The following is a 15600-nucleotide window of genomic DNA, read 5'->3' as shown; positions in this document are numbered from 1 at the left end:
CAAACAGACATAATCGATCCAGACATGAGGCAGAAGGTAAGTGAAATGTTAAGAACAGTGCCTTTAGGGCTAATCCACTGATTGTATATGAAAGTGAAGGGTGAGTGGCTTTAATAATGACTTCCAGGTTTGTGAGAGGGGAAATAAATTCAGAAGACTGACATTTTACCACGGAGGGGAAGTAACCTAAAGCTAGCCTTACTTTTAGTATTGGTTCCCAGATTCTACTAAAAAAAAAAAAAAAAAAATCACCCGAGGAGCTTGTGTAGCAGAAAAATTCCTATGCCTTCCTCCCCTTTTTGGAGAACTTGAACTGGGGCCCCAATCGTCTGGTTTTCTATTTTTTTTTTTTAACAGTCCTATCTAGTATTTAGGCTTTACTTCAGTGTACTGAGAACCATTTAAAAAATAAATGTTAAATCAAATTGAAAATTACACTAAAAGTCTAGTGGTGACATTTAGTAATTTTTATACAGATACATAAGATACTCACAGTGTACCATAATATTACTTTAATGTACAATCAAAACAATGGAAGCTTACGTGTCTTAAGTGATCCTTTTAATGAGGCAGTTATGCTGTACATGTAATTAAAAGTATCCAATGCAAATGGAGTACATGCAGAGTCGTTTTGGAAGATGCCTCTTAATGCCTAAGGACCCATTTATTCCATCTTGAGGAATTTGAGAATCTCTTTATTCTCCTTTGCCTCATGGAACATTTCATAATCCTAAAAACAAACAAACAAACAAAAAAAAAGAGAAACCCCTGATAAAGTAACTTGCAAGTTATCGCTGCTGCTAATTGCTAGTTATGAAGTCATTAAACTCAGGTATCACGGTTCATCTTGCTAACTTTCCTGCACAGGCCTTTGCAAACCTCTGTTAGTTATGTCAGATGAAAAACTGCCCTCCCCGCAAAATATCGATTATTTCATAACCTAGTGTATGATCAAAGATACTTCATAAGCATCTTCAAACAAACACCAGGGTATATTTTTCTTTTTGGATGACCTTTTCCCCATAAAGTATATTTGCCTTATCTTCTGGAACATAATTAAGTTACTCTGTAGATGGTAATCCTGACCTTCAGACTTTATAAATACATTATTTCCCCATGTAAATGAAGACATGAAATGAATATAAAATTGAAATGAACATTTCGTCTCACCCCGCAGTATTCTTGACCATTGAATATCTGAGGTGGTAGAGCTGTAGGAGTAGAGACCTTCCTCCTCATTTCTTCAAGTACTTTGAAACTGACAGAAACATCTATTAATTCATACTTGATCTTGTAAGTATCCAAAATTCTTGTAACTTCTTCCTGCCTTTGTTTCACCTAGATAAAGATGCAATCAACTAGTCACAGTATTTTTAGTTTCCCCCCCCCCCATTTTCGTAGTGAATTTTGTTATGCAAAAGGAACAACTTTCAGTGGTGTGATGTCTCATTGTAAAACAAAAGGTAATTTTCTTGTGAAATCATAAATAATATACACGCCTATGTATGTATGTACATGCAAATGAAAAATTGCAGTAAGGCCAGTGGTGGCCAACCCCTTGCCCCAGTGGATCATATTTAGCAGACTGATTTCATACTGCACTTGAAATGTTAAAGACATTTTTCTAACATGTGAGGCAGAAGTTTGCACTCATCACTGCATTCATTTTGCTGATAACTACGGCAGGTCTGCGGAGAAAATGTACATGAAACTGTTTTTCAATTTGGGGGTGACTCAAGCTCCAGATCACAGAAACTAAACCAGAGAGAAAGACCACAGGCTAAAAATCTGAAATAAATAACAGCAGGGATGAAGATTTTTTCAGCGATGTGACTGGATAAGAGTGGCCTGTTCTTGCAATTGCCCTTGCATACGAGCTGCTATATATGGGTGATTGCTAACAGGCTGTATTTCTTCCATTGTCTTTTCTCCTGAAAGATACAGTACTGCTTAACTAAAGTCACCGTGGTTGTATTTTCAGTATATTTTATTTCCACAAACATGCATGCCACAAACAGCATAAATCTTAGATCCCTGTTGAGGTTTATAGGTTTCCACAAGATTTTCTTGAGCAATTTCATCAAATAAATCCTCTGGAACTAGAATGAGAAAGTACACGTGAAAGTAATTTGACAAGTGCAAACTCCGGCTTGCTGTAGTGGGATTTCTGTGAAAGTGCACATCAAAAGGCTTTTTGTTTGATGACTTGAAAATGTAGTCCAGCCGTGCATAGAAAACTGCCTGTTTCCAGTGGATAACAGAAATTTCTGGAATTGCAAAGTGCAGAATTTCCACTTTCTAAGGCTTTTTTATTTTTTAATGGCAAAGGTGTTTTGCATGTGAATTAAGGCTTTTTGTAGTATTTGAAAAGATTTTCACAAGAACTTTTGCTTAGATCAGTGTTATTTCATGTGTGATTCACAGACTGGCACCATCAGCATTATTTCACCTCAGATCTACAAAATCAAATGCTCAGTGGGCTACTCTCAGGATTCTGTCTTGACAAGCTCTCTAGATTAATTTCATGTTACAGCTCAAAGTCGTGGGCCAACAGATGGGCGAGTCCTGTGTCATATCCTTACTGGGGTTCTTATTTCTTACAAATAATTCCCTCTCACAAACTCGTAGTAACATATCTAATTAAGTAAATCACAATGTTAAAAACCACTCACCTAGTCAGATGCTCCCTAATGTCCTTTTAATAAACCACTTCCTCTTACTGCTGTTGCACAACAAGCAGGAAAAAAAAATCACTAATTTATCCCATCAGCCTTTATGCAAAAGCAAATTTTTTTCTCAGCTGAGATTCCATCTCAGTCCTCTATTCCTTAAGTTACCAAGGTGTCTGACACACCTTGAATGCTGTTCACATTTATCATCAGGTGCTAATTCTTACATTTCCAGATATCTCTGAAACTGTAGAATGAAGTTCATAACTGTATAACAAACTTTAACTGTGCTGTCCAATGCGATAATCAGAAGACATGTGTGACTGCTGTGCAACTCAAATGTGTCTAGTGTAAATGGGATACATCACATGCATACAGTACATACAGGATTTTAAAGAGTTAAGATTGAAAAGGTTGTATAACACCTCTATTTTTTATGACTACATGTTGCAATATTTTGAATATTTTGTGCTAGCTATTTAGGGAGCGTATTAAAAATTAATTTCTCATTTGTTTCCTTTTTACATGGCTGATACATTTTTTAAATATGTATTTGAAAGGAAGTGCGACAGGGAATCAAAAAAGGTAAGGGAGAGGGAAAGGGAGGAGGATTAAGAAAGGGTTACAGAGACAGAAGGGGGGGGAAGGAAGAGAGAGAGAGAGAGAGAGAGAGAGAGAGAGAGAGGATGAATCTTCTGGTTCACTCCCTAAACGGCTGCAACAGCTGGGACTGGGGCAGGTTGGAGCCAGGAGCCGGACTTTGCATCTAGGTCTCCCACAGGGGTGCAGAGGCCCATGAACTGTGGGAGCGGGGCAGTCGGGACTGTATCTGGGCCGCTGAATAACAGCTGCCAGTGTGGGAGCTGTGGGCGGCCCAACGGACTCCACAACACACCTCTATAATACGTCTTTACATCCTAGTCAAAAATCTATGCCGACATAGCTATTGCCTGTTGAGTTGGCAGATATTACGCCAAGCTCGGCTACTCAGTCACGGGTGGACCCCAACCAGGAAGCCTGAACTTTCGTCTACCCCCTCCCCAACAAGCCCTTTTCTTCCCACTCACCTCCCTAGAGCCTGACACGCTGGTATAATAGATTTTAATGGAACTCATTATTTCGACTCTGGGTCTATTTTGCCAGAAGTAACACAAGGTCAACTACTTCACCGTTGCCTGAGGCGCAGACCAGCTTCTCGAAATCCCCACCCCGACTGGGTCTTTCTCTCTGGGCGTTGCTAAGGACTAGGAGACCCTGCGCTCGGGATTGGCTGGCAAACAAGGCATCCATTCTGGAGAACGTTGCACCTAGCGACCACAAGGCGGAAGCCCCCACCGGCCTGGGGGCGGGGCTGGACCCCCATGGGGCGCTAAACTGGGGCTTGGATCTTCTCTAGTCCCCTCGGGGTGAGGCCCAGGCGAGGGGAAGCGGAAAGAACAGCAACAGAACCGCTGCCCCTTCCCTGGCTCCCCGGCTGAGAGCGGAGGCGAGCCTGAGCTTTCCAGCTGGCAACAGCGGCCGCGTGTGCAAGGCCCCAGGCACCTGAAGTAGAAAATTCGCCAAACACAATGTGATGAGTGAAGAAAAGAAATACATAAATAAACCTGTGCTGTCTCGTTTCCTAGGGACAACGCAAATGGCACAGGTCGAGATGTGACCAGCATTATTACATTTCTTATTTCTTCGCGTAGAAAAGTATTACATGGAAATTTTGTCTATGCTTCCCAGTCTACCTTAGCAGCTTATATCTGAGGTCAAAATTATTCTAAAAGATTGGGAAAACATTTATGAGGTCAGACAAACATTCTGAAGAACATAGTAAAATATGCTGTTAAGCTTTTGCGGGTGTGAATTATCTATTGTTTTAAGCATCAAATAATATACAAATATATGGTCATTGCAAAAATTTTTCAACCGTATCTAAATATATGGGCCCAAAAGTAAAATCATTCCTTCCTAGCTGTTCTCGAGGACTGTTTTGCATGCCTCCTTTTCCTATAGCACTCAAACTTCTGGTTTGTGTAATAGTGGGTACAACAGTCCCCACCTCTCCTAGCACTTCCTGTCCCTTCCCCCTATGGGAAAAGATGACCTCTTGCTAAAGTGCCTACTTCCTCTTAACTATACTTGAAGCCCATTTTTTTTTCCCCCAGCCGTTTACTTAAAGAAAAAAAAAATCCCTTTTTATTTGAAAGGCAAAGTGAAGGAGAAAGGAGAAACCGTGGATGACGTCTTCTGCTGCTGTTTCCCGCCAGGGCTGGGATGCTGATGGTTGCAACGGATGAACAGACGGAGCAGCAACTCTGGCTTGCCAGTTTTCATTTTCCAGTTGAACCTTTTTCAGAATGGAAGGCAAGGGTAGCTTTTACAGAAGTTGGGAGGTTTGCTGAAAGTGGGGAGAGGGATTTGGGAGTGAAGTACCCAAGAGCCTGGACTCCAGCTTTTAAGAAAAGCAAATAGGTATTCTTTTTGAATTCGGCTTCTTACTAATTATGGCTCTTAGGCCAATTAATTCCAAAGGATGATTTCTCTATAGTCAAAGTGAGAATGACGCTACCGACCCATCAACATCATTGTGAAGATTATAAAATACTCCAGTAGGTGTTTGGCATACACTCAGGCACATTGCGAGTAGTTCATAAAATGATATAACTGCCAGACTCAGCGCCAACTGCTTGAGAACCCACCAGTGGAGAAAACAGAGTTTACCTTCAGGTAACTCACAGGGTACTAACCAAGAGGAGATTAATGTATCCTAGAGAAACTTACAGCACAGTAAGTGGGTTGAGGCAGGCATCCCTGAAGAACTGGGAGCTAAATTGAAACCTGGAAATTTATGGCCTGCCAGGAAATTATGTGTATGAAAGAACTGTAGGCGGAAGGAACAGGAATGAAGCGGCATGATAATTGGAGCTTTGGGAACAGGCGGTAGAAGATGGAGCCCGAGAAATTAAACCGGGGATGTCACAGTAGCTTTCAGGTTTCAGGTTGAATTTTAGTTTTTAATCTTTTTGATGCTGTTATCTGTTTTGGACAATCGAGGCCCATCACAATTTGCAGATTTACTGTGAAGATGAAACACAGAAGCTGCTTTTGCGCTAGAGGCATTCAATAACATCTGTTATTGCGAATCCAAGGGTCATCTGTTGCCTTTGATGCTTTTAGCAGCTTTGTGTAAAAAGTGGACCAATTTTTAGCGTGGCACATGAATTGGAACACGGCACAAATGGAAGCAGCTACAGTAATACTGGAATGAAAGATCGTGCCAGTGGTGAAAGGCAGAGTTTTAGGACAGGGCTGTGTGCGAGAGAAGGGTGAGGAAGGCAAAAGCTATGGCATATAAGCAATGAAGGAGTGTAGGCTAGGTGGCATTTGTGATTTTCCTTTTATTTTAAGATCCTGCTGTGGTAGTACTGGTAGAAAAATCTTTTTTAAGTAGTATCATTGTTTTTCTGGTATGGAATTCTGACGTGTCTCTGCATTTTTCTGTAAGTCATTGCTCTTGATCCTTTGGCACACTACACCTTCCAGAAAGCTTCCTTGGACAGTCTAAGGCAATTTTCTTAATGTGACATACACAATTAGAATTAACCTATTATACATTTGTGATAATTGTTTAAAATTGTAAAACAATGTACCGCACAGTCTGTACTGAGACTTTTAGCCAAAAGTGTTAAGTGGAAATTTTGTGTATGCTTCCCAGCCTACCTTATCAGCTTTTGAGTTCAAAATTATTCTAAAAAATTGGGAAAACATTTGTGAGGTTAGAAAAACATTTTAAAGAAGATAGTGAAGTTCGTCCTTGTGCTTTTATGGGTGTGATTATCTATTGTTTTAATCATGAATATATGAGCATTCTAAAAAAATTCAAACTGTTCCTAAATATATGGGGCCAAAAGTACTATTAACATTTTGATTTGTATCTTGCACCTTCAGTAAGTTATATATGTTAAACCAATAAAAAGGAAGAAAAAAGTTTCGCAAGGAAGTTTGGCACACAGGCTGTGAAGTCGCTGTCTGAGTTTAGCCCCAGACTACCACTGACTGTGCGATATTAAGCATGTTCTCTTTTTCTGTGCCTCAGTTTTCTGAAAGGTAAAATAGAGTTAATGAAAATCTGTTTCTTAATGATTTTCATGAAAATTAATTAGCATGTGTGATGTATAGTGCCTGGTACATAGCACACCAAATGCAATTCATAATGGAATCATACTGCATACATTGTTCTGCAACTTGCTCTCTATAGAGCTAGAGTAAATACAGCGTAGTTGATAAGGAGCTTTTTTTTCATGAATCCAATTTCTGGCATAAATCTTAGTACCATTGTCTGGTATAAATCTTAGTACCATTGTCTGCTGGCTTTAGGAGCTTCATCAAATGTGTAACTTTTCTCTTTGTCCTCCCTTTAAAATGATGATAATAGCTTCTAATTTAAGTTGTATATGTATAACATTTAGAACACACCATGCAGTGATCTATAATGATCAATAGTGATCAATAATTGTAGTGATCAATAAATATTATCAGTACATCATTAAAATGTTCATTTTAGTGTTTCACGTTACATGTGTATCATAACTTATTTAGCCATACATTTATTAATGATCATTTATGTAATTTCTAATTATTAATTCTTACAAAATATGCTGGTATCACATTGCTTTTTGTAATTAAAAATGAAAAACACGTCTGTACCTTGATTTGCATGAAGGAAGCTATTGCTGTCAACATTTTCCCACTATCATTGTTATTTTCAATCTGAATAAACACTTTCAAGATCCTCTTTTGGTATGTGATCATTACCATACATGTGACCAACCCACATGATTTTGCTACTAGTTTGGTTCAGTCCTATGGTAGGAATAGAAAGCAGAACCATTTTGCGTGATTAAAGTCATCTTAGTGACATGTAAGCCAAACCGGAGACTCAAACGAATCAAAAGGGACTTTTCCTGAGTTTGGACTATTAGAATCTCAGAAATCTCAACCTATAGATTCGAAAGGGTAAGTCTAAATTCTTAAATATTTTGGTTCATGTTCTTTTCTTTTCATAAGTCTTTAAATAGGAACAAAACTAAATTTCCTGGAGACATTTAGTGCAGAAAATATGGATCTATAAGAGGAAAACTGTGCCTTGCATCAAGCCTTTTTTTTTTTTCCTTTTATACCCTTATGGAGTTTACAGAGAACACTGAAATATTAAAACTTTAATAAAGAACAGACAAAAAAACAGGATTAATTACTTAGGGATATAATAATTGGGTCTCAAAGAAAAGAGCGAGAGAGACAGGGAATGAGAGCAAGAGAGAGAGAAAAGTGCTAGTGAATTTTTTGACAAACTTATTTTTGTTTAAGTTATTGAAAATATAAATGGCTGTACTTATAGGTAAAATGAGGAAGTTTTCAGGAGCACTGTGTAAAACTATACCTATCTTAGGTATATTCTAGGGTAGTTATATTTTTTATATGTGACTCAAATGGTAAAAGCACAGTTAAAACTAATTCCTTGAAAACAGATTTCATTTTAAAAGAGTCCTTGGAATATAGGTTTACACTTTAATCATATCTAAAGAAATTCTTAGACAGTGGAATATGATAATTATACATGTTCCTTCGAACTTTTAAAAACACTTATATTGGTACCATATACATAATAAATAAAGCCTTGTGAAGAAGGTAGGTGAAGTACTATCATTTCATTGATGAGAAAATTGATATCTGGAAATAAATAAATTACCTGTGATTAAAGAGTTAATTGTAGAAATGTAACCCAACTCTCCTTATTCCTGTTGTTATTCTCTGCCTCTCTAAGTCACATTTGTTTCTAGTATTTAAATCTTTATTTGACATTTTCATGTGCATTTCATTAACGAGTTATTTTGTGCTACAGAACATACTGCACTTTTCTTTTTAGAAAACTTAATTTAGAAAGATGCTTGGAGAAGCCTTTCTAATTGAACTCCTGTATAAAGAACAGAAATATGCAAACTGTTGCACACCACTTATGTGTAGGAAGACCTCAAATGATGAAAAGGAAACTCGCAAAAGTAAACTTCCGGCTGTAGAAGACAATTTACTTTCCCCCGTGAAGATGGAAAATCAAGAAAAGACTGTGAAAGGATGCTTAATAGAACAAAATAATGATATAAATCAAATAAAACCTGTGGATGAGATAACTACGACAGCGTGCAAAGGCACATCTCTTCCAGGAAATGTGACCATTGCATTACCCATCCCAAAGAGAGAACAGCATGATGATAGACAATTGGATTTGTATCGATCTTGGTCATGTACAAGTATTTGCCAGAATTACCCTGACCTACAGATTGGAGGTGATCGTGTGGGCAACATGTATGATTCAGGCTGCTTTGTGGAACACACACATGAAGATGTTTTTAATGGTCCCCTTTTACTTTCAGTGGATATAGCACTGGGTCATTCGCCTGTCATTGAGCCTCCAGAGAAACTGCCTGCCTCAAAGTTTTTGAACGGGGATGAAATACGTGAAAAAAGTATCTTGTTTCATAAGCAGCCTCTCTCTAATTCCATGCTTAACAGTTATATGGAAAAAAAAGTGGAAGAACTCTACAAACAATTTTTGGAAGAAAATCTCACCAGGTGCCGCTCTATAACCAATCTTATGGCTTCCAATTTGCTAATGAATAATGTAAATCAGATTAGCCTTCAGATCTCTCAAGAGCAGAACATAGAGGCATCAAAAGCTCGGGACGCTCTTCTGCATTCTCTAGTACTGTATAATCGCCGAAATGTTTCCCACAGAAACAGTTCTGAATTCAGCACACCTAACTTACAAATATCAAATCAGACCAGTAGAGAACTTCTGTAACATCCGCGTTGGTAGGGCTGACTGAAGAAACTGTAGTAGTAATAATCATTATTGCATTTTTTTGAGAACTGGTTTGACTTATGGCATCTAAACTACTGTGGGGGACAGCTAAGCTTTATGGTTTCAGTTTTTATTGTCTTGATTGATGTTTGCCACGTTTGAGTATGTATACTCCGTACGTGCTTATCTAGTTGCCACTGGCACCCCAAATTAATGATCTCACTGTCATTTAGTTTGTATACCACAAAATTATTGATCTAAGCTACTGAAAGAATCTTCAGAAGCAGTATCAAAGAGGAGCGTTTCTCTCTCCACAATTGGTTAAAGATATATGCCTACTCTGCAAGTAACCTTGATTACTACATACATACAGAGAGTTTCTTTTTACAATGCAATCAGAACAGCCTAGGAGAAATTGTTGAATATAAGCGAACTTTAAAAAGCTCATGGAACATGGAGTTAAGGGATGCTTACTTTGGTGTGAACATTTTTGAGACACACATTTTTTTTTTTTTTTTTTGAGTAACAAACATTCCCAGGAACTAAAATTACACACACACTTGGGGTGTATTATACAAGGAAATACTTATAGCAAAAATTGGATTAAATGATAATATGAAACAATTATAGTGGGGGAGGCTTAAGGAAAATGCAAAATTTGCCGATGCCATTTGAATTGAAACTTGATGCTTCTGAACTTTTCTGCAAATAGAAGACTTTCTTGTGTTTCTTGCCTGGTTGTCTTGAGAGATGAGAGGAAGATATCCAAGTAAAGTATGTTATCAATTGTGCATAGAGAATCACTACCTAGAAACTTTTTAGCTCACATTTCACACTTAGATTATCCCTAATTGCCATTCTGATTTGGAATAAAAGCAGGATGTGATGGAAACTTTGGAATCTAACTTTAATTAATTATACTAAAGAAAGGGTGGTATGTTAGGCTTGAGAACAAGATTCTGCATTTAACAGCTCACATTTCTTAATGTGAGAATGCATTTTTGCTTCTAAAATAAGATTATATGGGTTTCTGTCATGGAATTATTATTATTTTACTGTATATTAATAACTTTAGATTAGTATTAGTATGTTCCCCTCCAGTTATGTCTTTGTCCTTTGATTAGGTTTTATAGAATCAATCCTCTTTCACCTTGTTAACTTTGATCACATGATGTTTAGATTATTTTCATTCTTTTCAAATATAAATTGATTAAGCTTTGTCCTCTGTTTGGTCTTGTTTATAGAATAAGTCACAGTATTTAGTTATCATCAAATATAGAAATGTATCTAATTATGCTCTCAAATTTAAAATTTGTCCCTATTGTCTAGTCTTCCTCCTGCTTATTATCTAAATGCTTATTATTTAAAAATACTTATTGTTAAGATGTTCTCAAATTTAATGTAACGATTAAAAAGGAAATATGGTATATTTAATGTCATGTTCATAATAACCTCATGCTTGGCTATTTCTCAGTTTAGATTTAATTGGTCATTCTTCATTCCATTTGTCATCATGGGTATCCTTTATGTGATCACACTGTACTCTCTCAAAAATCAGTTTTGTCAATGTATGGAACAATGGACTTTTTCTCAGTTTTGTAATAATCTATAGCATTTGTTCTGTGCTTCTAAGAAAATGGCGAATTTTAGTGATTCAGCTGTTGGAAGAATCATCATGATTCTTGGCAAGGAAGAAGTTGAGGAGGGTAAAAATGATGCTCAATAAAATGCTGCTCCCTGCCTGCTTAGTTCAGTTTAATTTGTATCCCTTTTTTGGATGTCACTATTGTATGATGTAGAGTGATTTGACTCGGCCTAGGATTATATTCTGTCACGAGTGTTCTTGAAACAATGAAGGAAATTCAAGGGGTAGAGTCTATACTGGATTTCTAAAATTTTTAGCCTTGGGCTGACACAAGGGCTGCAGTTCAAAAGAAGGTCATCTCCTGAGATTCTTAAGACTGGTGCTAGCACCGAGAAGATCCTCGCAACATTATAAGTGTATTTTCTGAATCACATTAAAATCAGTTTTGAAACAAGGTCAATAGTTCCTAATTTGGGGTAGGAATAAAATATTAACAGCACTACATGTAGCATTACTAGACAATGTGTGGTTAGATGAATAGTACAGGGGGTGGCTTGATGAGAATTAATGTGTGGAAAAAAAGTGAAATGACTGTAAAGTTAAGTGGTTAATTGCTTTCAGTCAACACAAGGGGAAAATATCCAGGAAGTTCACACAAAAAGTCTTGCATGAAGTTAAAACCAATTTAACATATTATTGACTAGTTACTTGCAGGGAAAACTAGCCAATTAGGTTTGTATGAGTAAATATCCATGGAAAGTGAAATGATGATTTGATAATAAAAGAAATTATGCCACCCTCATGTTTTCATAATGTTAAAATACTGTCTTTTTAAAAAATACCTTGGTTAGGGTAGGTATTTGGTCTGGCACTGTTAACATCAATTAGGACTCCATGTGCTATATTGGAATGCTTGGATTTTATATCCACCTCTCTGATTTTAACTTCCTGCCAAGGTGAAGCCTGGGAAGCAGCAGGAGATGAAGCCGGTGGTTGGGTTTTCCGCTACTGACATCCCAGCTGCTGGATTTGGATCCATCCAGTCTATTTTAAGCATTTAGGGGTGAACCAGTGGCTGGGAACTCCAAGTGGCCTTCCATATTTCTGTCTAATTCATAAATGAATAAATAAATGAAATAAAAGTAGCTAGGCATAATTTGCATCTTCTTGTCCTTAGTTATGTCATTGTGTCCTTTTCTTCAAGCCTCAGTACACATTTCTACAAATTTGTAAATGATTGTTTCATGATCTAATATTTGTTACAGTATTAATGCAAACAACACTTGTCAGAATTTTGTTAAATTGCTTTAACGTAATTATATTTAAATATATCTATAAAAATGAGAACCATGTTAACAGATATTGTCTATAACTTTAAAAATCCCGAATCATTGTTACGGGCAGCTAATGCTTGAGTTGTTCTGCTATTTCTATTTAAAACTGAGAAATGTGTAGCTTACAGAATTGCAATATAGTTCTGTTTTTTACTTCCTCTAATAAATGAAGGCAGTCAAATCATGAGAAACAAATTTTCAAAGACCTTGCTTTTATATGGGAGTGAATGAAGTACATAAGTAGGTGAGATCCTAAAATTTCTTTCTTTCTACTGTTGTAAACTGGACTCATTTCTGTTTAATAGACTCTGAGTAGAATTGAATCTTGACAACAGGACGCTGGACTCTCTGCCATTGTCCATGCCTGCACTGATGAACACATGACTGTGTATGAAGAACTATACTATAGTAATGATATAGGGGAACTCAGTGAGGGGGGTGTGTGTGAATTGGGGAGGGTATAAGGGAAATCCCAGGGCCTATGGAACTGTATCATAAAATAATAATAAGAAGAAGAATAAAAAGAAGTAGAAGTAAAAAATTGGTTTGAGGAAGAGTGCAGGATGCTCCTTGGGGCTTGTTTAGGACTAGTGAAGTGCTGTCCTTTAAGGGTTCAGTTCTACTTTAGGGAAGTCAGATGATAATTGGAGAACATCCTTGTAGTTTTCTCTATAGAAGATCAGGGGTTGAATTGCAAGGATTCTGGGGTCAAGGATCAGCTAGATTATGGACGATTTTGTCTTCCAGAGAAACACACCTTCAAAATATTGTAGGTATTAGGAAAAACTACCTGGCTCTTCATTCATTAAAATACATTTATTTATTGAGTGCTGGTGATTGGGAAATAAAAAAAATGATGGGATTCCTGCTTTTCTCAGTGAAGATGCAAGGGCAATATTTTAAATCATCACAACCTAACTGCAAGTTGCACAAGAGTTAGATTTTGATAGTTTTGTCGGCTTGGCCTATTTAGAATCTAGTTAGAATCCTTTATTCAGAACTACTCTTTAATAGATAAATCACAATGTAGCTAGCGGTTGAAGTATTTCCATGAAAGTTGATGTAAAGTTACCCCTCTTAGCTTTCCAAGTTATTCTGCTATGAGCACTCTGTCAACTCTGGACCTTTCTATCTCTTCATAATACAGCAATAAAGCAGGCAGAACAGAAGTCTAGTACCCACTTCCAAAAATACATGTGAACAATTAAATACTTTTATTTGTATTTGTTTGAATCCATTTCAGTATTAAGAATCCTATTCCAAAAACTTGCCAAGTAACACTACTATACTAGGACTTTTTTAAAAAAAGATTTATTTATGGGCCTGACATGGCCCAATGGCTAAATCCTCACCTTGTAAGGTACTCCCATAGGGGTACCAGTTTGTGTCCTGGCTGCTGCTCTTCTCATCTAGCTCCTTCCTTATGGCCTGGGAAAGCAATAGAGGATGACCCAAGAAGAAACTCAGACCCCGAAGAAACTCCTGCCTTCAGATCAGTTCAGCTCCAGCTATTGTGGCCATCTGGGGAGTGAACCAGTGGATGGAAGATCTTTCTCTGTTTCTATTTCTTTCTGTAACTCTGATATGCCTTTCAAAATAAATCTTTTCATTTACTTATTTGAAATTCAGAGTTCAGAGGAAAGGAGAGAGAGCGAGAGAGAGAGAGAGAGAGAGAGAGAGAGAGAGAGAGAGAGGTCTTCCATGCTGGTTCACTCCCCCAAATGATCACAACAGCTAGGAATGAGCCAAGCTGAAACCAGGAGCTAGAAATTTGGCTCAAGTCTCCCACCTAGGTGACAGGGATCTAAGCACGTGGGCCAGCTTCTACTGCTGTTCCCTGGCTATTAGCAGGGAGTTGGGTGGGAAGCGGGGCTGCTAGAACACGAACCGGCTCCCTGATGGGATGTTGGCTTCGCAGGTAGCAGCTTCACCTGCTATGGGACTATGATGGATCCTATTCCTGAACTTGTGTCTTATCCTACTTTCATCACACATTTCCTAAGTCAAGTCCTAGTCTTGAACAACAAAAAATTGACTGCATCTTCTTTGCTTTTGGTAAATCTTTTTGATTCTCCTTGCTCTATTTCAAATCTTTATTAGTGTGTGCTTCTCATAGTTGACTTGCTTTTTGATGCACTAAGTAGATGCAGGCTGACTTATGGAATTGTAGCCTGATAACAGTTGACGAAAATCACCTGAGACACAAAGTGATCAGGGTGAGTCCCCAGTTATGGTTTTGGGCATTATTACTCTGGATATCCTACTTTATATTATTCCTGCTTTATGTTCTATTTTAATGTTAAAAATACTAGTAGTAATTGTGCTTCATGATTAAATAGTTACAGGAAGCAGGCTACAGAGCTTAGAAAGGAATTATTGTCTACAAAAGCTTTCTATGTGAAGTTCCCCAGGTTCCTACCATAGAGAATTATCCTTGGAACTGAAGACTTTGTTGCTTATTGAATGTCTTTTTATCAACAGATATGCCATTCTTAGTCATTGTCATTCACTGATAATAATTGTTACTATTTTGGATATCCATTAGATGATATACATTCTAGTAGGAGCTTAATTTTATTTAATTGCTTCAACAATCATATTTTACCATTTTATCGTATTTATTTTAAAGAGAAGGATGTTAAAGTTCAGAAAAACTAAAAAAAAATTCCCATGATTAGAGTCAATACTCAGTCAATTTGACCGGAAGACCTATGGTTATCCCATAGGTTATCAGACTTATCAACTAACAGCACAAGATACACAGTGAATTTCAGGCCAACAATGAGTGATTGAATTAAAATGTCCCCAAGAAATATCCGGGACACGTTAGCATTAAAACCTTACTCATTGTTTTCTGAAATTTAAATTTAACTGGATATCCCATATTCTATCTGGCAATGCTACCTTAAGTGTTGTCTCATTGACTTTTCCAGGGTGAGTCCACATGCAGAGAAGATATCCAAAGTGGTAAGAGAGAGGAATGGAGCAGAATATGGAAGTGGAGGTGGTGAATGGAAAATTAAGAGGCTCATTGAAGGGAATGAAGATCAAGAATTCTGGAAGTGTAAATTCAAGTTATCACTGTATAGTCATTACCTTAAAGGATAGCTGAGGGAAAAAAATTCTCTTAGGTACTTTATAACCAAGAGGAGCTTTCCTCTGGTG

General features: G+C 37.4%; 2 protein-coding genes across 3 annotated transcripts; one reads left to right on the top strand and one right to left on the bottom strand.

Moving 5' to 3' along the window:
- Window positions 1–543: 543 nt before the first annotated feature.
- Window positions 544–3896, bottom strand: LOC121169218 (SH3 domain-binding glutamic acid-rich-like protein 3). The gene is made up of 3 exons (XM_040999731.1): window positions 3737–3896; window positions 1171–1338; window positions 544–730 (listed from the first exon to the last, which is right to left on the bottom strand). The coding sequence occupies exons 1-3, from the start codon at window positions 3782–3784 to the stop codon at window positions 665–667; spliced, it is 282 nt and encodes a 93-aa protein (XP_040855665.1). The 5' UTR covers window positions 3785–3896; the 3' UTR covers window positions 544–664.
- Window positions 3897–7278: 3382 nt separating this feature from the next.
- Window positions 7279–11722, top strand: LOC121169217 (TLR adapter interacting with SLC15A4 on the lysosome-like). 2 transcript variants are annotated; one of them, XM_040999730.1, is made up of 2 exons: window positions 7279–7673; window positions 8584–11722. In XM_040999730.1, exon 2 carries the CDS (start codon window positions 8602–8604, stop codon window positions 9514–9516), a length of 915 nt encoding a protein of 304 aa, XP_040855664.1. In that variant the 5' UTR covers window positions 7279–7673; window positions 8584–8601; the 3' UTR covers window positions 9517–11722. The 2 variants fall into 2 exon arrangements, with proteins under 2 accessions (XP_040855664.1, XP_040855663.1); XM_040999729.1 differs by having other exon boundaries at window positions 8560–11722.
- Window positions 11723–15600: the final 3878 nt, after the last annotated feature.

This window comes from Ochotona curzoniae, unplaced genomic scaffold (assembly GCF_017591425.1).
Source record: "Ochotona curzoniae isolate NIBS_2020 unplaced genomic scaffold, NIBS_Ocur_1.0 scaffold_1852, whole genome shotgun sequence".
In the NCBI taxonomy this organism is placed as follows: Eukaryota; Metazoa; Chordata; class Mammalia; order Lagomorpha; family Ochotonidae; genus Ochotona; species Ochotona curzoniae.
This window is presented reverse-complemented; position numbering and strand designations above follow the sequence as displayed.